The sequence below is a fragment of the Nanorana parkeri genome, unplaced genomic scaffold, assembly GCF_000935625.1.
Source record: "Nanorana parkeri isolate BGI_ZX_2015 unplaced genomic scaffold, ASM93562v1 scaffold1252, whole genome shotgun sequence".
In the NCBI taxonomy this organism is placed as follows: domain Eukaryota; kingdom Metazoa; phylum Chordata; class Amphibia; order Anura; family Dicroglossidae; genus Nanorana; species Nanorana parkeri.
The window spans coordinates 432,210-457,723 of record NW_017307520.1 but is presented as its reverse complement, the minus strand read 5'-3'; the positions used below and the strand labels follow the sequence as shown (position 1 = coordinate 457,723).

Genomic DNA, 25,514 nt, shown 5'->3' with positions numbered 1-25,514 from the left:
GGGGGGGGGGAGTAATCTTTAGGCCTAAAATGTGCATTTTAATGTGCATTTTAACATGTGTGCAAAAAAATCCAGCAAAAATGGTTCTGGCAGTGAAAGAGTTGACACCCATTAATGCTCAACACTAGGACATAGAGGTCTGAATTGGGCCTTAAGTATATGTAAAGCCCACATTTTGGAATTGTTCAGTTTTGGGGTTTTTTGTTTGTGTTCCTAGAGGCACAACAAAAGATGAGGAAAAATCTCTCCAAAAGGAAAATACATCTTATTTGTCAACTGACAGGTGCTCCTTTTAATTTTTGCCTAGAGATAGGCTTTAATGTAATTGTTATTTCATATGGAGCATATTTTCTCATATCTTTTTAACCCCATCAGATATGGGGAGTTTTAAGGTGACCACACAAAACAATCAGTAGTTCCAGAGGTATAGGTAGCTGAATCTTGTACTTCTTACCATTTCCTTTTAGAGCATGCTGTCATAGCCTCTCTGTTGGCTATTTCATTAAAGTACACCCTAATGCTCCTGTGTGATAGTTTAAATAGGTGCCAAAGCTAGTTAATGTGTGATGCAAGAGCCTCATAAAATAAAAACAAAATACTACCTTCACTACTCCCTGAGTAAGCCAAATCATCTGTCATTTGCATCTCAAACAGTCTAGCTCACATTGAGAGTATTTCACCATCAGAGGCAGTGCTGTCAGTCCAGAAATCAGAGGGCAGGACTACATGAGGGTGACACGCTGCTTGGAATTCAGGTGCAATGCCGCAGCTTTGTCATCCTATCAGTGGACTTTGCTGGCAGGATCAATAAATATTTGAGACTTTGCCAGGAAAACTGAAAGTGCTGATGCACTTGCAGTTAAGTTTTGTAGCACATTTTATTAAGGGGAGGCCAAAGTTCTACTTTAAAACAGCTGTCCTCTAACTACGGCCAAGCCAGCGGTTTGCTATTTACTGCTTACTGGCTGCACACCATTGCTGCTTCATGCAGAGTGCAAAGTACTTAAGCTGGCAATATCGGATAGTCATTTTCTTCCCGGTGGTGTCTCAATAATCTTTCCATGATGTCACCTCAGCCAGTAGAGGAGCAGCATGGGACACATGCAAAAGGGTCCCCTAAATCCCCTTGGCATCAATGATGGGGCACTATTCCTTTTAATTGCTGGGGCATTTTTTTACTCGTACTGGCCACAGGCTGGTCCCTTAGGAGTCTGGCGGACCTACCTACACAAAATAATTATTTCCAGTGTGTGTTGTTCACACTAGGTCGGCGTCCACGCGGCACGAAAACACGCATCCCACTTGTGATTTTTCTGGGCGGATTCCTATGGAAATAGCCGCAAACACGTGGAATCTGCACGTATGTTAAAGTTTGTGCATTTTTGTGCCGCGTGGTTTTGCCGCACGGAAAATGCTACCGCTTATGTGTGAATGAAGCCTAAGAGTGGAGGGATCCTGAGGGTCAATCGATCACTTTGCACATTTTAGCTTTTCTGCTGATGTGCATATCCAAAAAGCAGTGTGGTTGTCTTAAAGCAATACGATGTATAATTTGCTTCTGGTTCAATTAAACAGTCCTTTCAGGTGAAACAGGTACAACTGGTTTGTTTGCAAGCGTAACTAAGTTTTTGTATTGTCAGTGGTTCTTCTGCAAGCATTTTGGAATACAGTCGCATATATTTTAAGTGTGTGTAGCCAGGAAAAGGCCATTCAAAAGTGTTGGGGACTTTCACAAGGAGTGGACTGAGGCTGGAGTCAGTGCATCAAGAGCCACCACACACAGACTGATCCTGGACATGGGCTTCAAATGTCGTATTCCTCTTGTCAAGCTACTACTGAACAACAAACAACGTCAGAAGCGTCTTACCTGGGCTAAAGAAAAACAGACCTGGCCTGTTGCTCAGTGGTCTAGGGTGTTTGGCCTGCTTGATTGCGATTGGCCGGGAAACCTGCTTCCGTAAGCCGTAAGTTCCAATATCGGGGAAGGTATCTGAGCATTTGGGTGAGTACAAGTACTTGCCCAAATACTCGGTATTGGCACTGATACTAGTATTGGTGAACCCCTAATCAAAAAATATTTTACTGTGCTAAATATCGCTTCTCACTGGTCAGCGCTGTCATCTGACCACGTTGACCAATGAGTGCTTGCAATTTGCGAGCGAAATTCAAAATGCATAGGGTAGGACTGCGCTGGACAGCAGTACGGGGGACAGATAGTACACCCATACTGGCAGAGGGGAGGGATTGTTCGCCGAAAGGCAAGTATAACCAGGAGGGGTGGGGGTTTGGGAGACACAGGGCCAGATTTAATCGGGTAATTTTTTATTTTTCCATATTACGTGGGAAAATGAACTTACCCTTTAATGCACATTGTGTGTGTAAGAGAATTCTGGCTACCACCATGGAATGGCGGCTGCAATCTCAAAGCACATGCAGAATGTCCTACGCATGCGTTTATTTGCATGCAGATGGCGGGGGCAGCAGGGTTTCATTTTTATTTTTTTTACTTTGTCATTTTTATTTTTTACTTTTTTCATCTTTTTTTCATCTTTTTTTACTTTTTAAATCTTTATATATTTTATTTTTTTAACTTTTTTTACATTTTCTTTAACTTTTTATTTATTTACTTTTCCCCCTTAATGTTCTTCCTATTACATAGGAGATTAAAATCCCTTATGTGATAGTTTGGAGGTGACGGGTTCTCTTTATGGAACCTGCCCTCCAACACAGAACAGACGTTCTGTGTAGTTCCTGACAGCCGAGACATGTGGCGCTGTGATTACAGCGCCACGGTCTCAGAGAACACACAGAGAGCCCGTAGAGCAGACGTTTTTCGTCTGCTCTACGGGCTCTATGGCTGAGCCGTTGTGCCTTAGTTTTCGGGGTCCCACGGGAGAGCGGGCGACCCCAAAAACTACGGCGGGGGGTGCGGGCAGAAACGATCGCCGCTGCTCAAATTAATACAAGTGGTCTGATCAGACCACTTGTAGTAAACGAGCGGCGGCGGCTCCACAATGTACATTCAGCTCTGCTTGTCCAGAGCCGGGCTGAATGTACTTAAAAACTACTCGCCCGGCGCCCGAAACTGCATGTCCCGGGCGTCGGGCGATAGGAATTCCACACCCCTGTATGTACAATCCTTGTTTTATTGATTGCATGTAATATTCTAATTTTCTGAGATTGTGGATTTGGGGTTTTCATGAGCTGTAAGCCATAATCATCACAATTAGTTATCTTGCTTTGCATGTAATGAGTCTATCGCATATATTAGTTTCACCTTTTAAGTTGCATTAGTGAAATAAATGAACTTTTGCACCATATTCTAATGATTCGAGTTTCACCTGTATACCCCATGAAAATTGTTGTCTTTTTCAACATATTTAAACAGTCAACCATTGGATCTTTATTTAAACAGTGCCTACAGATGCAAGTGATATATTAAAGTATTGCTGAAAAAAGTACACCCTTGGCCTCAGAAGCTGCTAATGTCCTCTTTAGAAGAAATGACCACCAGTCTCTTGACATCCTCTGGGTGAAATTTTTGACTGCTACTCCTTGCAAAATTCCTTCAGTTGCAAGATGTTTGATTCCTTGTATGAAACTACCTGTTACATAGCCTCCCACAACATTTTATTGCGATATACATCAGGGCTTTGACTAGTCCAGTTCATGACCCTCTATTTGTCTTTTTGAGCCACTCCTTGGTGGATTTGTTAGTGTGCTTTTATTCCTGGCCTCATGTTATCTAAGGAGCCCCAAACCATAAAATGTTTACCACCATGCTTTACAGTTTGTTTTAGTATCTTCGTCTGAAATGGTCTCTTCGTTTTGCACCAATCACTTCTATTCTTACTGTCACCAAGCAACTTTTTCAGTCAGTTTACAGCAAATCGTTCTAGAAGCACTGGCCTTTCACTATATGTTCAGTGGCAAATTGTAGTCTTGCTCTAATGTTCTTTTTGGATTGCAAAAGCTTTTTCCTAGCACACTTCCCATGCAGTTTGAATTGGTGCTATCCTTTTCTGATTATAGATGACTCCATGTGGACACGTAGTCTCCATTCACACATTAGTGTTTCTGCGTTTCTCTATACGTGCAAAACAAATGTCAATACATTCTTATGGGGCTTGTTCACACAACAGTGCATTCTGTCCTCCAAAAGATACCGGTTGTAGCTGCAAACGTGTTCAAAAATGTGCATCTATTAACATTTGCGCGTTTTTGTGTGCGCGTACAAACACGTGTCTTTCCACGCGTAAAAACGTGCTGATTTTCTAAACGCGCAGGTGTGAATGGAGCCTAATTGTTGCAAGAGTTGCCTGTAGATCCCACAAATAAATTTTTGGTTTTCTGCAGACTAATTTTACATCAAACGGTCAGCTCTATTCAGGACAAAGTAACAGGGTTGCTTAATCTCCCACCTCTCCTCCAATGAGGCCTTTTCTTTTTCTCTCTATTACTCCTTTAGGCTGGGTTCACACTTGGGCGTTCGTAATATGAGCGTTTCTACCGCGACTTGCGGTCAACGAAACGCGCGTTTACGAGGGCTATCCGGCTGTATCCTAATGGATACGTGTGGAAATACGCCCCAAAGAAACTCCTGTACTTCTTTTGGCTTAGGGCGCTGAAATACGCCCAGGTGGGAACCATGCCCATAGGAAATAATGGGATTTCACTTTGTGGGTGTTTTACAGCGTGTCAATCAGCGCTGTAAAACGCCCAGGTGTGAACTTACAGTGGACCTTTACACCCTTTGGCTAAAAATCACATAAGCGTGCAGCTCTGCATGTTGATATGAAATCATCTTACATTCATTAGTTAAACCAACATATTTTCCTTTTACTTAAAATTACTTGTTTTCTACTTCCGGTTTTCTTTGGCAAAAGTGGTATAATGTGCCCAAGCTTTGCATCCTGGGAAGGTTACATCAGCAGAGCATTGCTGGAAAATCTCATCTGCATTCTCATGAGATCCCAGGGAAAAAGCATTTTCCACCCCTGAGATGATGTGCATTGTCACATGTGCCAGAGTTCCAGGTAGTAAAGGGAGATGGATTGGCCACTGTAAGAGGAATACAGAGTAAAAGATATGTAAAGAATAAAAAGCTTGCAATTATCTATAAGTATGTGTTTGTAGATTGTCATTACTAAACATTTCTAAAGGGTGTCTTGTAATTTTGAAAATATGGAAAATGTTCTTCTTTAAGCGCCAGAAGCTGAAGGATGTACCGTATTTGCCGCCATATAAGACGGGGTTTTAGACCTGAAAAAATCGCCCGAAAATCGGGGGTCTTCGTATGCGCCGGCAAATACGAAAAAAGCTAATGTAAAAATCAAATGTACCGAAAATCAGCCTTCCGAAATACAGTATGCTGTATACTGTATAGCTTGAATAACGGGATGTGTAGAGCAGGCCGCAGTAATACTGTACGTTAGCTTCGGCTTCAGCTACATACCGGTATACCCCGCTGAGCCAATCACGGCGAGCATTGTATTAATGAATACAAAAGCCTGCTCGGATTGGCTGTGTAGATCGCTCGTCGTGATTGGCTCAGCGGGGTATACTGTATGTAGCCGAAGCTACCGTACAGTATTACCACACATGCAGCGGCCTGGTCTGCAGATACGGTAAATTCCGTTATTCAAGCTATAGATAATACATCATACTGTATACCACAGTGGAAGGCTTTGAGGAGGGGTTTTTAGGACTTATATATGGTACATATAAATTTTATTAACTCCATTGCCTGAAGCTATTACCGCACATACAGCGGCCTGGTCTACACTGCCTAGTATACAAGCTATACAGTATACCAGTACATTTGAAGGGCATTGCATTTGAAGGCTGATATATATTAACAAAACAAGGCTGATATATATTAACAAAATGGCCGAAAAAGACCCCACAACGGCCCAAAAAGACCCCAAAATGGCTCCAGCAAGAAGAAGGAAATATGAAGCCAGTTTCAAACTGAAAGTTGTAAACTTTGCCAAGGAACATAATAACTGTGCTGCTGCAAGACAATATGGAGTAACAGAAAAGATGGTCAGAGACTGGAAAGCAAATGAAGATGCATTAAAGAGTATGCCAAGGAGTAAGTGTGCATTAAGAAGAGGCACCCCATATTGGCCAGAACTCGAAAAACTTGTAGTAGACATGGTGCATGAGCATCGTCAAAATGGTTATGTAGTGACACGAAACAAAATACGTATGTTTGCACTTCAATGGGCTAGATCTAACCCAGATCTCAGCAAAGGATTTAAGGCCACTATGTCCTGGTGTACTAGGTTCTTGGAAAGGCATAATCTGGCACTGAGACAAAAGACCAAAATTGCACAAAAATTACCTGCAGATCTCTAAAGCAAAGTTTAGTAGTTTCCATCGATATGTAATAAAACGGCGCAAGGAACATGGCTATGCGTTAAGTAATATCGGAAATATGGATGAAACTCCTATGAATTTCGATATGGTTGGAAATAAAACTGTCAATTCAAAAGGTGCAAAAACAGTGTTAATTAAAACGGGGCATGAGAAGTCCAGTTTTACAGTGGTACTAGCATGTACAGCTGATGGCGCCAAACTAAAACCAATGGTTATTTTTAAAAGAAAAACGATGCCGAAAATCAAGTTCCCTGTTGGAGTTTTTGTACATGTGAATGAAAAAGGCTGGATGGATGAAGGGGTAAAGCTATGGCTTGATAATGTATGGAGTAGGCAACCAGGTGGACTTCGTCGAGAACGTAACCTACTGGTGTGGAATATGTTCAGGACTCATTTAACTACCAGCACAAAGCAAAGGCTGGCAAGAATAAACACAGATGTGGCAGTTATTCCTGCAGTATTGACGTCGTTGGTACAGCCACCGGATGTGTGCCTAAACAAGCCATTTAAAGATCGCATTCGAGAACAGTGGAATGAGTGGATGGTTAGCGGCGAAAAGTCATTCACAAAAGGAGGAAACATGCGGGCTCCACAGTTGGATGTGTTGTGTAACCTTGTCATAAAAGCCTTGAATGATATTGATGCAGAAACAGTAATCAAGTCTTTCAAGAAGTGTGGCATATCAAATTCATTGGATGGTATGGAGGATGACTACTTGTGGCAAGATGAAGGGGAAACCGAAGCTGAAGCCACACCATCTGATTCGGAATTAGATCCATATGATGACTGTCTTTACAAATGTAGCACAAGATGTCATTGATGAACTTATGATGTCAGAGGATGACCATGATGAGGATTTTGAAGGATTTTAAGTACCGGTAAGTCATAACCATTTTAATTAAAATGATTTACCGTAAATCAAATCTGATGTTTTTAAATGGTGTGGCCTCAGAAGGGGGGTAGTCTTATACGGCGAGTATAGCCCCAAACCAATTTTTTTATTGAAAAATTCGGGGGTCGTCTTATACGCCTGCAAATACGGTACCCTGTAATTTTCGTTCTGTAAGCATGTGGCTCACTCCATGTGATTGCACCCAGTCATTCAGAGCTGTCGCACAAGGAGTCTAAATCCCTGTTTAATCAAAGACTGTGGCTACTGGGTAGATTCCTCAGCACATTTCATTTCTTTTGGTTTAATGGTGTGGTGGGGGGATGAAAAAAGTTAAGTATATGATGCTTTAGAGAACTTGGGTAGGGTAAACCTGTTATTTTGCCCAGCGTAGGCAAAGCACAGGTTCACTTTTAACGAATGAAACCTTCCCTATTTATTTTTTGTTAGGTTTGAGTTTATATGAACATAGTAAGTTGTTTGCCTGCTGAATTCTTTGTGCCAAAACACCACCACCAGTGCCAAAAATACTGATTTTCAGAAACCCTCAGTCCCCATTCACACTGAGTGACATGGATATCGTACGTTTTTCCGCGCCTTTTCGTGCTGAGCGGCTAAAGCTACATTGCGCGACAGTGCACGTTTTATCGTTTTTTGGGCGGGACTTCGTTGCTGCTACATTGGGCTGTAACCAATGAACAGCGATCTTTATGTGACATCATTCTTTCCTTCCATTTTGCAGTGCAAAAGTGACCCTTCTGTAGCGCGATATTGTGTGACAAAGTCGTGCACTATTGCTGGTAATGCGCGATTTTCAGGCGACACCATAGTCTATTGGAGCCGAGAATCGTGCAACATCCGCGGAAAAAAGGGTCATGTACGAGCGACAAGCTTGAGCTACAGGCGACATTGAGCTGTGAGATGTGAACAGCTCCTATAAAATGCATTGGACAAGCTACATAGAGCGATATCGTGCGGAAATATGCACGATTTTGCGGCAGAAGTTGCGTGATAAATCGCTCAGTGTGAACAGGGCCTAAGGCAGGATTCACACTTGATGTGTTGGGACTGCACTGACTGTTTAGTGCACCACAGCCAAAACGCCAGACAAGGCGAAATTACCTTATTTTGAATAGGCTCAGTTCACACCACAGCATTGTCTTTTTCAGAGCAGCAGGGTGCAGTGCGGTCATACTGTGCTCAGAGAACTTAATGAAATGTTACTGGTACTTTTAGTAAGGGCCATTTGAACCAGCCACTGTGCTAAATAGCAGAACAGCTGGCACAGTGCTGATGCGCCAATCCCAGCACATCACAATCTGTATTTTAATTTTGTTTTTGAACGTTATTGAAATGTCACAAGTGACATTTCATTCAGTTCTACAGGTACAGTGAGGGTGCTAAGTGGTTGTACCGCATCACATCCTGCTGCGTTGAAAAAAGTACTTCATGCCATACTTTTTTTTTTTTTTTTAATTAAGCGCACTCCACCGCATTCCACCACAAAGCTCTAAGAAATAATGTAAACCATGCAATGTTCAGGGATTTGACACCCCAAATGCAGTCATTAAAACACACAAACGCGGAATGCATGCCACAGATTTTGCTACGTGTACTACTTTTCCATGTTTGCGAGCAGGATGCACAGCAAATGCATGAGACGCAACACGTGTTCCCGTAATGCCTAGGTGTGAATGGTGGGCTAAAACTAATATACTGCCTCCACTATCTCTCTTCTCAACATTGGGGAAGTGGTAAATGTATACAACCACAGACCTTTTCCGTCACATAACTTGACGGTAAAACAAAACCTCAGACAAGGACTCAGGCTTTCGGTGAAGTGTTTAATTTTGTGTTGTATGTTGAATACATTCCACCTATTTAAGCACAGGAGGAAGTGATCATAAATGTTTACAGGTCCATACCCGCATCTTGTGTGCAGCATCTCTTCTCATTCTATTCTATGCGGAAGCCATGTTTTTTATATTTTTGCACTGGTCACCTTAGAGCATTAGGAATGCTACAAAATAAGTCAGAGTTCCTGCTTCCATATTTGCTATAGCTTTGAATGTTTTAATGCTCTTATCGGGTGTAAATGTGAGTTTATTGCTTGAAGGATAATTACTCGCATGTTTTTGCATAAAACTTACCTGTGTTTCCACCGTGCGCTCCCGTCCGAAGATCTGCGCAGCACAAAACTTCAGCCGTTAGAGGAGCGACACAGGCTAAGTCAATGCAGCAGCGTGCACTTGCACAGACTCCGTGGGACAGGAAGAGACAGGAGTGAGCACTGGATCAGAGATTGGCACCAGCACTGGAGGGACTCCTGAAAACTACTTCAAAGAAGATGATGATCGGATCAAGAGGCATAATTTAAGGTAAGTCCTTACACTAGCAATGGGGGGGGATGTTGCCTTTAATGTTACTTTAAGCGTTACATTTCATAATGAATTGGAATCCAGTACAAAAACTGCAAGTTCTAAATTCTGGGTGTACTTTCCTGACTCTTCTGTTCTTATTCGCAGAGCAGAGGGGACACCTGAAATAACACAGTACATACATGAGTTCAGGCAAGTGTAGGTTTTGCTCTGGGTTACGTTAAAATGATTGGAGACCAGAGTATATGGCTTTGTGCAAAGCTGCAGTCCTGGTTTTGTGTCCGTTCCGGACAGAAGAGCATTAATTGCAGGGCTTGATGGGTGTCAAAGATGGTTTTTTTAACACACTGCATTTGTAAACGGATTAATTAAAAGCTGCAACCCTGTCATGTCTTGTTATTGTGTGATATGACTGCAGGTTATAAATAATTTATTTTGTTCCCCATATGAATGCTAAGTTCCAAAGCATGAGGCACAACCTTTCATTTCTACCTGTGTGCTACCTGCCTGGAATTTTATTTGTAGGTGGACATCTTTCTGAGTGAATCAGTACCATTTATTTGTTACTCCTGCTTGTTACAGCTCTTGCCAAGGATTCCATCTTTTTATTGCCATGATTTAGTTTAGGATATTAAAAAAATCTACATCTTGTCACAGCTATAAAAATATTGAAACAAATAATAACTTCAAGATCAGCTATACTTTTTTTAAAGGGCAATTTTTTTACACACATTTCCAGCAAAGTCCGATGAGTTTTTGGCCATGCTGATCTTTTCTTAATTGAAAATAGAAAAGCTTAAAATGACACTTAACTCAGGATTTAAATCTTAAATATGCATTCAAGTACTTTAACTTTTAACAAAAATTTTGCTTATTTGTGTATCACTCAGTTGTATAGTACTGTGCAAACGTTTGAGGCAAGTGTGGAAAAAATGCTGTGAAGTAAGAATGGTTTTGGAAATGAGTGTTAATTAGGGATGCACAGATACCAGTTTTTCGGTATCGAGTACAAGTACCGATTTTTATTTATTTTTGGTAGCCACCGATACCGAATATACCGATACCCGAAGTCCCATTTAGGAAGCCAGGGGGCGTGTAAAGAATCACCACCTGGCTTCCCGATTTAGCAGGGAAGCCATCTCCCTGTTCCCTCGTCACCAGGTGATGAAGCATGGAGTCGGCTTTCTGGCCAATCAGGAATTTAGGCACTGTGTAATGACTCGTTGCTGGGCAACAGGTCATTACACGGGGCCAGGCTTCCTGATTGGCCGGGAAGCTGGCTCCACTTCTCTCATCGCCAGGTGACGAGCGAGCATGAAGCCGGCTTTCTGGCCAATCGGAAAGCCGGAGCGCGGGTAATGACTCAATGTCAGGTTTCCTGATTGGCCAGAAAGCGGGCTTCATGCTCCCTCATCACCAGGTGACGAGGGAACATGAAGCCGGCTTTCTGGCCTATCGGAAAGCCGGAGCGCAGGTAATGAATGACTCGCCGTCCGGCTTCCTGATTGGCCAGCTTCCCAACCAATCAGGAAGCCGGGCGGCGAGTCATTACACACTGCTCGGCTTCCTGATTGGCCGGGAAACAGGCTCCATGCTCCCTCGTTACCAATTGACGAGGGAGCATGGAGTTGGGTTCCTGGCCAATCAGGAAGCTGGGCAGCGTGTAATGACTCACTGCCCAGCTTCCTGATAACGGAAGCTCGGGTATCGGGCTAGGCATTCGAGCATTTGGGCGTGTACGAGTACTCGCCTAAATACTCGGCATCGCTACCGATACTAGTATCGGGATCGATGCATCCCTAGTGGTAAAAGTTTCCTTTTATCGATGAACAATAATAACGTTGGCTGGTTTGGAGCCATTTTTCTGTGGCCTTGCGGTCAAAAAGCCATACCTCCAACGTGGAAACAAGGCTAGGCGAATCAACTATGCACGAAAACATAGGAACTGGGGTGCAGAAAAATGGCACGTGCTCTGTACTGACGAGTCAAAATGTGAAATATTTGGCTGTAGCAGGAAGCAGTTTGTTCGCGGAAAGGCTGGAGATCGGTGCTAGATTCAGTACAATGCTGATGTTATAAAAGGGTAGTATATGCTGCGATTTTTAGGATTTCTTTAAGCAAAATGCAAGTATACTATATCCTTAGCCATGTCTTTGTTGAAATTTGTACTTGCTTCCAAATGGAAAGTAGATTTGTTTGACAGCTTCAGCCTGTCATAGGTCCATGATGGTAATTGTTTGATCTTGCTTTCTATCAGATAATCTTGAATGTTTCCCTGTTGAAAGCCCCCAAATCCCTTCCCTACAATGGAAGTGAAACTTGCAAGTCTGTAGTTACAAAAAATAGGCACTACATTTATATGTAAACCATTTTCATTTTTGTTTGTTTAGACCTATTAAATCAAAAATACAAAAAATGGTTAACACCTTCATTGCATTTGTAAATAAGTTAAATGTTCTTTTTACTAGAAACTTAATTTTACTGGCTTTATGTAAGGGACAAAAAAACAGAACAAGACTTGCACTTTCCAGTTATAGTAGCACTACTCGTTCTAAAACTCCTCAGTTACACTGGCATTGACACATTTGTGTTTTTATATGCATTTATTGGACATTTCTAAATGCATATAAAGCTTTGAGAGTCAGCAGGATTTTTTTTTTTTTTTAGCAGCCATCTCTATTGACAACCTCCAAAAATTCACCAGCTGTAATTTTTAAGGAATGTTGGCTGCCTGGCTCCTGGGATTTGTCCAGCCCTGGTCTACACTTTTTATATACTTCCAATAAAGTTAAAAACACCCAACAAAAATGTAAATGGTCTGATGCACTGAAAGTGTGCATCACCCCACCCCTCCCTGCCCACCAAAACTGACAGCAGCAAGCATGCTAAAAAGGAGCGTTTTAAGTGTGTGAACAGGCCCTAAATGCAGATAAACATGGCTAAACCTGTGTGTTGGCACGGTCTAAATGCAGGAAAATTGGATTGGGGAAGCACAAAGTTGTTTGTTCTTCCCAAATAATTTCTCCTGAGTTTAATCTACATGCAGATATGCTAGTGTGAATGAAGCCTAACACTTTGTCAAACTACAACCTCCTCCTTCTTTTTTTTTTTTTTTTTTTTTTACAGTTTTTTTGCCTTTTTAACTTGCATCGAAAATAAAACCATTTTACAAGACAATATTGCCAAAAAAGTATTTTCTGCCATGAAATAACTTTATATAAATGTAAGTAATGACAAATTAAGGCTGAATTAATAGGCCCATAGCAGAAATGTAAAAATTATTCTGTTCCATACCATATGGGGTATACAGATGTGGGAGCTCGAGTGGTTAATTAAGCATGAGCAAGTATTTCCTTTTGGGGCACTACAAAATGGCTGCTGAAAATGGGGCTTTGAAGTCATATGTGAATAATACATTATAAACCAGTCATCTCAGACTAATTGCGTTTTATATAACATTAGTCATGTTTAACTATTCTTTTAAATAGGGTTAATGGTATGTAAGAAAATATTCATGCTTTCAAAACACAATTCTTTGTGGCTCCAAACTTTTGAACAGCATTTTTGTACATTTACCATACTCTAAATCTTTATAAGGAATTTTACTTATCTTGAATTTTTGCAACGTTCTTCTGGGACTACTTACAATTATAGCTTTCGCCTGTTTGACTAATAACTTCAGATTTTAATTTCTGTAGCCTGCCAGACATATGCAAATCCAGCAATAGTGACAGGTTGCAAATATTTAATTCCTGAAGTACCCATGGGATGAAAGCAAGCCTTCAATCCCAAAGGGTTTGAGCCCTTAGGTGAAAGAGATAATATGTCAATCTGGATTAGAAAGGCTAGAGATGCTTGCAAGGCAAACTGTTTCCTACAGAAAAGTAGGTAAGGTTTGCCATTGGCCAAATGTGAGGGGAAGAGTGGTAAATATCTGAGTCTGAACAGATTTTTACTGAACCTTTATAGCATGATAGATTTTAATTAGTTGGGGAATTTCCAAGTACTACTTTACTCGTATATACTCATTTGTTAACTTAAAATGACACTATAAACTCGGGAGTTAAATCTTAAAAATACATTCAAGTACCTTTTTAACTCTTAACAAAAATGTATCTTATTTGTGTATCACTTGGCCGTAGCTCCTCAAATCATCTCTGAATTCATGCTGACACTGTCCTCCCTTCTGGAGGGTGGCTATATTCGTTCCCTATGGTCCCTGTGTGTGTTGTAAATTAGTCACTGCTCTAAGCTCGCTTCCAAGATGGACTACAATCTCACACAGGGACCATGGGCAGCAAAGGTAGCCACCCTCCAGAAGGAAGGACAGCGTCGGCATAAATTCAGAGATGATTTGAGGATCTACAGTTGAGTGATGCACAAATGAGGTCCAGTAGGGCTGCAACCAACTAATAGATAATGAGAATAGTTGCCAACTATTCTCATTAGCGATTACATGGTTGAATCCCCTAGCTACCTCCTCTATGCTGAGAGGAGGGCACAGCAAGCAAGCAGGTGGTGGGTGCACTAGCCGGCCTACTATTACAATTTGAAATGGCCAATAGCAGGCTGGCTATTGCACAAGCCCACTACCTGCTGTATTTACATTTAGCTGCCGTCTGCAGAATCTTGCCACTGGCAGCTATCACTGCCTGGGTGAAGCTATTCAAGCACCATGTGCTTACTATACAATTAATAAAAAATAATGATGAAAGGTGGGGAAAAAAGTAATTTTCGGTTTCAGCATGACAAATTCTGCTGCGGGAGGTGCGTTGCAGTGCCATTTCATTGGCACTCCAAATGCACCTCCCACCCGCAGAGTGATCGCCCTCACTGGAATACATGGTACCGCAATGCTGAGCGTTCCAGTGCAGTGAGAGTTGCAAAAAATTGTGCATGCAGTTTTATTCTTATGTAAACTGTTTGTAACACTGCATTTGTGTATTTTTTATTTTAAATTTAAGGATGGTATTTACATTTTCTTCAATTATTCAAAACAATTATTGGCCAACTAATCGATTATGAAAATAATAATTAGTTGCAGCCCTAAGGTCCAGTTTTGTTAATAGTTGGGGTACTTATATGCGTTAAGATTAAACTCTTTAATTTAGTGTTACTTTAAATTTATTTTGTTTAAAATAATTTGGAAGTTTACAGTATTTAGCCTAATAACTGCTCAATTAAAAAAGAAAACAAATTGAAGGGCATTTATCAAAACTGGAGCAGACAAAATCTGCATGGCAACCAATCAGCCCCTCTTTCATTTTTAAATCTTAACTGAACAAGCTGAAGAGAGAAGCTGATTGGTTACCATGCAAAGCTGCTCCATTATTTTGTCTGCTCCGGTTTCAATTCCTACCATTATGTATGCAGGGCACTATCCAGATTGGTTATTCTGTATACATGGCACCATCTGGGATTTTTACAGTAAAATGATGGGTAGGACATGTCAAGCTTTCTCCCAAGAAAAAAAAAATTCTCACAGCTACAAGATTTTGTCTGATTTGAAAGGTTAATTGTAACTGGTGGGGCAGCAATTGGAGAAAGAAGTCTCCACACAGCACAGAATTTAGCAAGTACACTCCTGATCTTACATAGAGGTGTATATGTAGGGGATTGCACAGAGCTCAATTAAAGATTTACTGTATGGACTTTCTGACTAGAATACAGTTGCTGTATTAACTGGGTAGTATTAGTAGGTCACTAAATAGTCTAATTTTGTTAGCTGGAATTAGTGTGCAGGTCAGTCTGATTGGTTGGTTAATGTGTTACACCGGGCATTGCACATGGCTGGCGTTGGCTCTTGAAAGGCCGAGCCAGCTGCCAGTTAAGGATCTGACGAAGCCCCGTAAACGAAGGAGGGGCGAAACGCGTCATCTGCTATCTGGGCGTCAGGCTGACAGACTACCTGCATGTCAGGTATACAACCTCCCGGCTGTGGTTAACACAAACAGCGCGACTAAGGATTACTGACAAAGTTGAAGTGCTTTGGGGACTTTCCATTATGCCTCCACACCCTGAAGGAAACCCTCTGAGGTCTCTCTAATCTCCGTTGCAAGTGGAAACATTAGAGAGAATAAATCGCAGCATCGTAGCATACTACATTTTGAAAGACGGACTGCCCGCTCAAAGCAATCAAGCACTCGTGAGTACAACATATCCGAGTCTCCGTACACTGTTTGATTAAGAGTGATTGCAATTGAGAATTACACTTCTCCCTGCTTTATCGGGCTTTGATATATGTCTCTACATTTCTAAAGATTTATCTCCAATCAAGCACTTTACTCTGATTATTACCTGCTTCCACTTCAAGAGTTCATACCACTCAAAACACTTTATTAATGAGATTACCAACCTATGAATCTATTACCTCCAATAATGGAAAGAAATACCCAGACACTTTAGAACAAATACCCCAGGCATTTGACTTTAAATTCCTTTAATCATTACAGTCCTAGCGCTGTCTCCTCAAACCACTTGGGGACCACCCGGAATCATATAGTACGCTGATCAGCCCGCCCATAGAATGTTTGTGTGCATATTTGAGTGAATGTGTTATTGCAATAACTAGTTTTTTAATTGTGTTGGATTTGTTGGTTCTAATGGTGTATTTGGTTAACTACCAGACAACTCTTTTACCGTATATACTCGAGTATAAGCCGTCCCGAATATAAGCCGAGGTACCTAATTTTAACAAAAAAAACTGGGAACAAGTATTGACCCGTATTGACCCGAATATAAGCCGAGGGTGGGAAATGAGGCAGCTACTGGTAGATAGATACCAATAAAATTACATTAATATTTATTTAAAAGAAAAATAACCTAGCTCTGTAAGTGGAAAAGGGGGTACAGGGCTACATATCATGTACTACGGATCATTTAACCCATTCATATTAGCAGAGGATAATTGTAAATCTATTGTTCAGTGCACTCTATATGTAGTATATAGTACATGTACATATAGAGTGCCTGCAACAATACATTTACAATGATCCTCTGCTAACATGAATGGGTTAAATGATCCATAGTACAGGGCTACATACAGATCATTTAATACATTCATGTTAGTATAATTGTAAATGTATTGTCTGCACTGTATTAGCAGTATATACTCCATATAGAGTATATACTGCTAATACAGTGCAGACAATACATAATTGGTTACCGTAATAAAGCCCCCCAAATCTCCCCTCACTTAACTGTGATTCACTGTGCCGGAGCAGGGACGATTCAGCGGCACGCTGGTCCAGTGGGAGGAGCTCCAGGTGGGGTCCTAATTTAGCTGGCCTAGAGGTGCCTGCCCGATAATTGCAACCCCACCTGGAGCTCCTCTCGTCTGACAAGCGCGCCGCTGACACATCCCTGCTCCCCTGCTGTACTGGCGCTGCTGGATTTTTTTTTCTTACGGTAATTAATAAATTACTGTTTTGTACTTCATTTTGACTCTCCGACCCTGTTTACTAGCTGCATTTCGTTTTAACCTCCTGTGGTAAAACATACTTTTTGCACCAGCTGCCAGTTAAGCATGTGGAGTGGATCCTGACAATATTGTTAGGATCCTTTCAAGCTGTGGTGTGGCTCTGCGCTGTCAGCAGATAGCAGACATTAGCTTGCTATCTGCTGACTTTGGGTCACAGGGATACATTGGTAAATGTTGTTGTACTGTGACCCTAAAGAGAAACATAGCCAAAAAAGGTTTGGTTTTACTTTACTTAAAGTATTTAAAAATTTTAACAAGTGTTAAAAAAAACTTTAAACCTCACTGGTGGTCTGATTATCTTTAGTATTTTTTTCTTCCTTCAATTTTTTACTTTTAAAATTCCCACCGGTTCCGCCCCCCTGCGATGCGGGCCCTCACAATGGACGGAACACGGACGACAGATGCCGGCATCAGCCGGAGGACACAGCGGGGCTCGTATGGACAAGGTAAGTGACGCTACAGTGTAATCCCGAGTGTGGCTCGGGGTTATCGCTTTTGGTACTGAAGATTAACCCCGAGCCACACTCGGGATTACCGCCAGGAAGGTTAAAACAACCCTTCCTGACCTCTCTAGCTGCATGTACTGTGAAGTCATGCATTCTGAAATATCCTCAAAAATCACAACAAAGACCATCAAGTTTCAGTCCATTTCCAACAGCCTAGAAACACCTAGGCAAATTAGTGACACAATTGCATTAAAAACCGTCTGCGAAAGGTTTACAATGTATTTGCAACTCCTGAGCAGCTGATTGCTATAGATTTTCAAAGTTCTTATCACTAAAGATGAGGCAGATTTTTACTTTAAACAGAATTAATAAGTAAATCAATGAACAATCTTTCTCGCTGTTCAGCATCACCTTGCTGTGTGACAGATGATAATTGGTGCTTTGTGTACATTAGAATGCTGGCAGACTGCAAAGATTCTGCACACATGGAAAATAGCTGTAATTTTTAGTGCCCCTGTTCCACAGTTTTACTACTTGGAAATGCTATAGTCTGAGCATAGGCCCACTTTAAACTTGCACTCCAGGCAAAGAGCAAAATATTCAGTTGGAATATATATTAAAGCTGTTTTGCCTTTCAAATTTATATGTATTTCTGTCCAGCCATGGCTCTGTCAGGCAGTACAGCCCAACTGGTTACCTTACTTTTATCTATTGCAGTTAAGAAACGCAGCCCAGTAGTGACCTGCAGTGGCATCCGGTGTACTGGGATAAAACGCAGCATATTTGCATTCTTTTGCAGCACACCGCCTGCTGTGGTGTGAATGGAACACATAAAAAAAAAAAATGTGTTTTCTATGTGACCTTGTGGTGACATATGTTAATTTGGTGTGGTACAACACGGGTCACTGCAATATGTGTGAACGGATCCTAAAAGACAGCAAGGCCCAGTCTGGTCCATCAACTGACAGAGGAAGAAAGAGCCATTTTTGGCTTTCCTAAAGACACTTTAGCAGTTTATCAGGGAGATGCATCTGTCATCATTGCAAAGTTTTTATGATTGGTTATTTTCTGTTTTTTGCCTGGGCTTCAGTTTTAACCGTTTCATGTCCAAAGGTAATTGAAGCCTAAGTTCCCCGGCCAAAATTAGCAGCATCACCACGCTTAACTAAACTGTTTATCTCAAACTTGCTGTTATTTTAGGGACATACAAGGTTTTTATTTGGTACACTGTTGCAAAGAAAAACAGAAAAAAGTTTTTTTATTACAACCTGATGTATGGATTAAAATGTTACAAAAAAAAGCCATTAGCTTGCCATGTGATCAATATGTTATAGCTGACATATGATGTCAGCTATAACCACTCTGGTTGGTTGGTTCCCAAACGTTAGTACGTTTAGGTACAGCTGATTAAAAGTTGTGACAGCTGATAGTTATGTTATGTGAATGGGAACGTGTAACAAATATAAAGTATGTATTATCTCAGTTGAGTTGCAAAAGTGGAAATACACTTAAAAGAATAACTTTACATTTGTTAATGTTTGTTTTTTAATAAATTCCCTCCACCTCACTGAGTGCAGCCCATCTGGTAACATACTTACCTCCTCCAGTGATGTTCCCTGTGTTGCCTTGCCTGTCTGCCTTTTCCCGTGCTGACTGCCTCTAGCTAAAAAGCCATAGGTGTCTGTATTTACTAGCAGAGAGGTAGTTGGTGTATAACTGCTATGACTCATTTAGGCCCAATTCACACCTGGGCGTTTTGATGCGCGTTCCTACGCTCTGCAAAACGCTCAAACACCGAAATCCCATTATTTCCTATGGGTATGGTTCACACCTGGGCGTATTGCAGGCCGTATGAACGCGCTAAAAAACGCCCTACGCCCAAAGAAGTACAGGAGCTTCTTTGGGGCATTTTTGTCGCGCTTTTCCATTGGGATACAGCCAAGTAGCCCTCGGAAAATCACTCACCTCATAGTTCTCTAACTCCTGGGTTTAGTATCACTTTAAGAGTGCAGCATTGAAGTTAAAATCAGCAATATCTTTGGATAATGGAAATTATTTTTTAGGAAACCACTTTAGTGTCACTTTAATGCTTGGACCTTGCACAGGTTGGGCATGCCTGGGAATGCTTAGGCTTAGTGTATACTGCAGTAAGGGCTAATGGCAACTTGCAACATATCTGCCTATCCCAGTTACAGGCTTGCTGTTGTAGTACTGTTGGTGACATCAGAAATGTCATTCTACTACTTTCTGAAATGTGGGTGTTGGATATGGCTCAATGCTGGGTTGTTGTTTTGTTTTTTTACAGTAAGCTATATAAGATAGGTATTGATTTTGCCTTGCATTAACATGTGTTTAAACACGCGTTCCATTATGTTAAAAAAAAAATGAAGTAGAGCAGGCTTAAAAATGTTATTTTTTTTGCAGGGCAGTGGGCATCAACGCAGTGTGCTGGTGTGAACTGCTCCCATTCACACCCATTAATTTTCAGTTGGCTTGCATTGACAAATGGATGCCAACACATCTGGTGTGAATGAGGCCTTGGTCTCTAAGATGCACCATGACTGGACTTGTCATGACCCAATAGAATGGTGTCTCTTTATTGTTTCATCAATATTAAGGTTGTCTTGTCACAACAGCAATGTACACTCTCAAATACCTGTTGGCTATGCTGCGCACATAAAAGAAACCTACAAAAACATCAAACTGTTGTTAAAGCACATCTAGTACTCCAAGTACAACTGGGTTATCTGTGGAGATCTAAAAGTAGTGGCGCTGCTGTTTGGAATGCAGCTTGGATATACCAAGTGCTGCTGTTTTATCTGCGAATGGGACAAGCGTGCCAAACAGTTGTATTGCAGTAAATGGGAATGGCCATTTTGAAAGAATGTGGCTCCAGGACATACAAATGTGGCACATAAACCACTTATTGACCCAACAAACCTAATGTGGCCTTCGCTTCACATAAAACTTGGATGATGAAACATTTTTTGAAAGCGATGAACAAACAAAGGGAAGGTGTTTGTTATTTGATACAGATGTTTCCAAGGATAATGGATACCCAGATTAAAGTGACATTAAAGTAAAAAAAAATGTTTCCCTCCCCCCCATGTTAATGTTAGCACTTAAATGATGTCTCTTATTCCGATCATCTTCTTTCCTGATGTTTTCATCTGTCCCTCCAGTGGTGCGGCGGCTCTCCGATGCAGCGCTGACTGCTCTGTCCCTCCGATGCAGCGCTGACTGCTCTGTCCTTCCGATCCAGCGGTGCCTGCATGCGGGTGCACGCGTCCATAGACTTACCTTGCGTCTCTGCTCGTCTCCCTGCCGAGAATCGGAACTGCGCATGTGCCCGCCCCAAGATCCTTTGCGGCCGTACGTGGAGTACCTGATTCTCGGCGCGGGAGCGCGCAGCTATAACGAGGTAAGTTTTAACCTAGTTAAAGCGTTTTGTTTTTTTTTGTTTAAACTTCTTGCCTATATCTACTGCTTGCTAGCAGTAGATATAGGCAAAAAAACCGGAGGGTTTAGAACCCCTTTAAGGAAGGTATTTTTGTTGGTCCACAGATCACATACGCCATCAATGACAATCGGTTTGAAGATCTGTTAGTAGGGTCAGAGAGAGTCGCCTGGAAAGCATTCAAGGATGTCTTGAGAATTTTCTTGGCAACTACAGAGCACCAAACTGCATTCCGCTAATTGACAAACTTATAACAGTATATAAGACCGTGAAGTGCAGCACTGAAGATTCACTTTCTGCATTCACACTTGGACTTTTTCCTGAAAATCTAGGTACAGTCGTTGATGAACATGACGAATGGTTTCACCAGGACATTGCCAAAATTGAAAAACGAAATTGGGACAACTGGAATCCATCAGTGTTGGCTGACTCTCGTTGACACTGCAATGAGATTCACTGGGCACAGAGTACAAACACAAATCAGCAGCAAAAAACTTTTAATCCTCCTTGAATTTGTATTACATATGGGAAAATATTATATACGTTATAAATTAACATTATGTGATTTTAAACATGTTATAGTGATTAAACATTAATTTCATGCTTCTCAAGATTCCTACGTGTTAGTCATTCTGAAATTATATTTGTGTTCAGCTTGACATGATTTTTCTTTTGTGCTGTGTAATTACTAATTCACATACAATGACTATATTAATAATTTTTTGTGACTTATTTATTTTTATTGTCTACAGGCAACATGGGCTTGCACTCCACTAAAAGGTGATATTGTAAATCTAGAAAGTAGCAACATAGATGAACTTTTAGGTAAGTGTTGCTCTTTGTAACATAAAATCCTTGCTTGTGCCTAATGGGTGGGCAGGGGTTGGTTTAGGGAGTTACTTGTCCCTGCAGTCTCAGCTTCTTAGGCCCCTTCCACACCAGCTGATCAGGAGAGGATCCATGCACACATCCTCCCCTGATCACACCAGTACGGAGTGGATGTCACTACTGTGACATCTGTGTCCATACGTTTTTTTCTGCAATTACCGTACCCAATGTCTGTCTGGGGAATCGGATGTAAACAGACATGTCCGTTTTCATCAGATTACCCCCGATCTGGCTCGATCAGGTCTGTGAAGCGAATCCCTAATTCATTTGTTTTTCCGGACCTAGCCGGATTCGGGGATAACTGGGTGTAAATGTACCCCTGTGACATCCGTGAGCTTCCCATCACAGTTGACCGCTTTACACGTCTTCTGGGTTCGGTGTCTTTGGCCATCTTGATTGGCCAGCCTCAAAACTTAAGAATACTATTTTTTGGTCCTTATTGATGCAATGCGCTTGTGTCTAGACCTGAAACAAACATTTGTTGCTATATTTAAAGTTACTGCTTGGGGTCCCCTCCCAACCTGTTAAAACCTTTCCTGTATGCTCACTATTGCAACCTGCTTTATATAGTGACTGGCCTAATTCAGAAAAATCTTTACTTTTCCTAAGCACTTTAAACAGCAATGGCCTATTTAAAAAAGGGTCCCTTAAAAAGTGGGCTGTACCTGAAGTTGATCTGGCCGTTTTATTGGCTTTCTGGCTCAACAGCAAAACTAAGCAAGTTGTCTCCAGGTCCAGGGATACTATAGCCTTTGTAATGTGTGCTCAGGTGACTACTTGGGATGAGTTCAACCTTATCTTTGCCTCTGAAACTCTTGATCTACCTACCCAATCCCTTTCAGCCACTACTTCTTCTTTCAGAAAGACACTTTTTTTTTTTCTTTTTTTTTAAATTGTAAGAACGAATGAGCCCCAGAAGGTCACCCCAGCATCTCATTCCATCATTCCACCATTTCGAGGTGGCTTAGCCAGACCATAATTCAAGCTTCATGATCACAAGGATTGGGTTCCCACCTCTTAGGGCTGTTCCACTAGATCTGTAAATGCCTTTGGGCTTTTCGCAGTCAGACAACTTGTTTCTTAGATTTGTAAGGCTGCAACGTGGTCTTCTAATCACGTGTTCTAAAAGGTGGACATTTATTTCTCCATCTCTTGCCAGCTTTGGGTTTAAAGTCCTTCATGTGTTAGGTCCCCCTTTTGATCTGTAGGTAGTCCCCAGTTTAATTCCCTTGTGTTTTTTCTTTCAAGACACTGCTAATACAGAAAAATACCTGTAGATCTGCCAGAAATGCACTCGGCCCTTAATTTCCTATGTAGGCTGAGAAAACATAGCAATTTTGTGCTGTCCCTCTGCCCTAGCTAAACTACCCAATCCATCCCACTGTCTTTGCCTTCAAAGCATAGGATCTAATTCACTTGTAGCTCCAAGATAAGAACTGGAAGGGCTAAATAGTCTCTTTGAGTTAATACAGGAAGTATGCACTTGAGAGCTCTAAATATCTGACAAGATCAAGAGTTGTGTTTGCACTTACAAAACTTAAATAACAAAATGCTTTCAAGGGTAACATGCCAAGACATAGCAAATAAATTAATTGTTGGGTTTACATACTTTTGAAGGAATGCACTCCTTTTGCCCTCACTGTTCTGTAAAATTGTGTGTGTTTGTATACCTCCTTGATGTGTTACTTTTTAAGAATTTAAAAATGGGAAAAAATGTGAGCTTCTGCATATTTATTTTGGTGTTAAAAAAAATAAATAACTAATTGTTTCCCCTTGTTTTTTTTCAGGTAATGCAGATGTTGCTTTAGTTAATTTTTATGCGGATTGGTATGTATATATTCTCAAACTATTTTTTATACCATTGTATTTCTGTAATTTTTGGGGATTTGATGATATTGAAAATCTATGCAAAAGCATATATGCAAAATTGTCCCACCAATATCTTTTGTAAATTATGATTCATGCTTCCAGTGTTCCCAACATTGGCATGCATTTCTTCATATAAATGTTTTCATTATGACTTTCTCCTTTTACCCATCTCATGGTATAGCTTGTAGTAGGAAGTCCAATTTCACTGTGCTTGTTCTGTAATGTTAGACATTTTGCTGCATGTCTAAGCAACTTCTTCAGTTATATTAGTTTTAAGAACATATTTCAGCATTTTTAGCTACACAGGTAGCTACCTTTCTAATCTGATCATTATGGAATGCGTACCGAAAGGCAGATGTTGATTGTTTTGTCTTAAGAAGATAGTGGGAGGTGTGAAGTTTGTTTTAATTAATCAAATACCATGGTGACTTGACATCGGAGTGTTAATCGCTTGTTACATGGCTGAAGATGTTGTTAAAACGGCATGATATGTAGATGACAGGCCCCCACTGTTTAGGCATTGTTGTTTGTGTAAATGGCCTGTTCCACACCTCTTGTGAGCCAGTTCAAAATGTGCACCGTGTTGTTGTTGTTTTTTTTTTTCTTTTAGGTGTAGTAAGGCGGCTAAGTCCTGACCAGCAGAGTTGGGCCATCTTGTTTGTTGAGAGTTTGTGTCCCCAGTATACAGCTGTTTGTATTCCTCACTACACAGATCTGCATATACCAATTACTTTGCTTGTTTTTGGGTGTTGGGTCACCGATCCCCGAAGGGATTCCCCCCCTCCCTGCTCCGATCCTCCTGCACTGACATGGAGGAATGGAGGGGGTGGGGACAGCTGGCTCTGCCTCTAGATGGGCAGAGCCAGCTTTCATTCACGCAGCTGGGTGGATCTTGACAGCATTGTCCGGATCCATCCTGGCTGCAGCGCTCTCAGTATATCGCGGGCAATAGCCCACGATATACTGAGCTTTAGGTCACGGGAGGACGCTCATATATGTCCTCTCGTGACCTTTAAGAGAACTATGGGATAAAAAGGTTACCCCATAGTTCTCATTTAAACAGGGTGGTTTCACAAACTTTCACGTCTCCCTTCTTGGACAATCAATTAGAACTGAAGAGGCTATTTGAACAAGTAGAAAAATGTCTTTAACATTAAAGAACAAGTTCAGTTGAATGTAGCTAACTACTACTAGCGTTACATTAATAATTCAACTTTTGACATCAAGTGCAGGTTGATGATTTGATCTGAGGAAACATCATACAAGGAATACATTTTTTTTTAAAATGATTCTGTTGTGAAAGAAAATACATTTCTGGAACTTGGTTATGTTTTGCTACTTGTGTGCAATGCAGTCTTGTATATATAATTTACAATGAATGCCCAGTTTAAGGGCTTGTTCACGCTATGTAGCTGTTGTAGCAAGTGCATACACAATTTTCTGGCACTGCGCCACAACACGTTAGTGCATTGACTTGGGCTGCGCTGCAACTCCTATTGGTCTGCAAGGTGCGTAGGGTTGCCATTCAGAACAAATAGCATTGCATCTTACCAACGCACATATTGTGCATTTTGCAGCATTGCTTTAACAGGTGCGTTACTGTAGCACATAGTGAGCCGGCCCTGAGTCACACTTTTTTCTTTCGCTTCATAATATCGTACAGCTTTATTGTTATGACTTTTAACTGATTTTTTTCACAAGACAATACCCCAAAATGCCTTCCCCC

At 41.2% G+C, this 25,514-nt stretch overlaps 1 protein-coding gene across 1 annotated transcript in view; it reads left to right on the top strand.

Moving 5' to 3' along the window:
* ERP44 (endoplasmic reticulum protein 44) overlaps positions 1–25,514 on the top strand; it is a 54,495-nt gene that overhangs the window by 4,096 nt on the left and 24,885 nt on the right. Inside the window, exons 2-3 of the mRNA XM_018568848.1 lie at positions 21,784–21,856; positions 23,707–23,746. Coding sequence (XP_018424350.1) covers positions 21,784–21,856; positions 23,707–23,746 — 113 coding nt within the window. The remainder of the gene's footprint in view (positions 1–21,783; positions 21,857–23,706; positions 23,747–25,514) is intronic.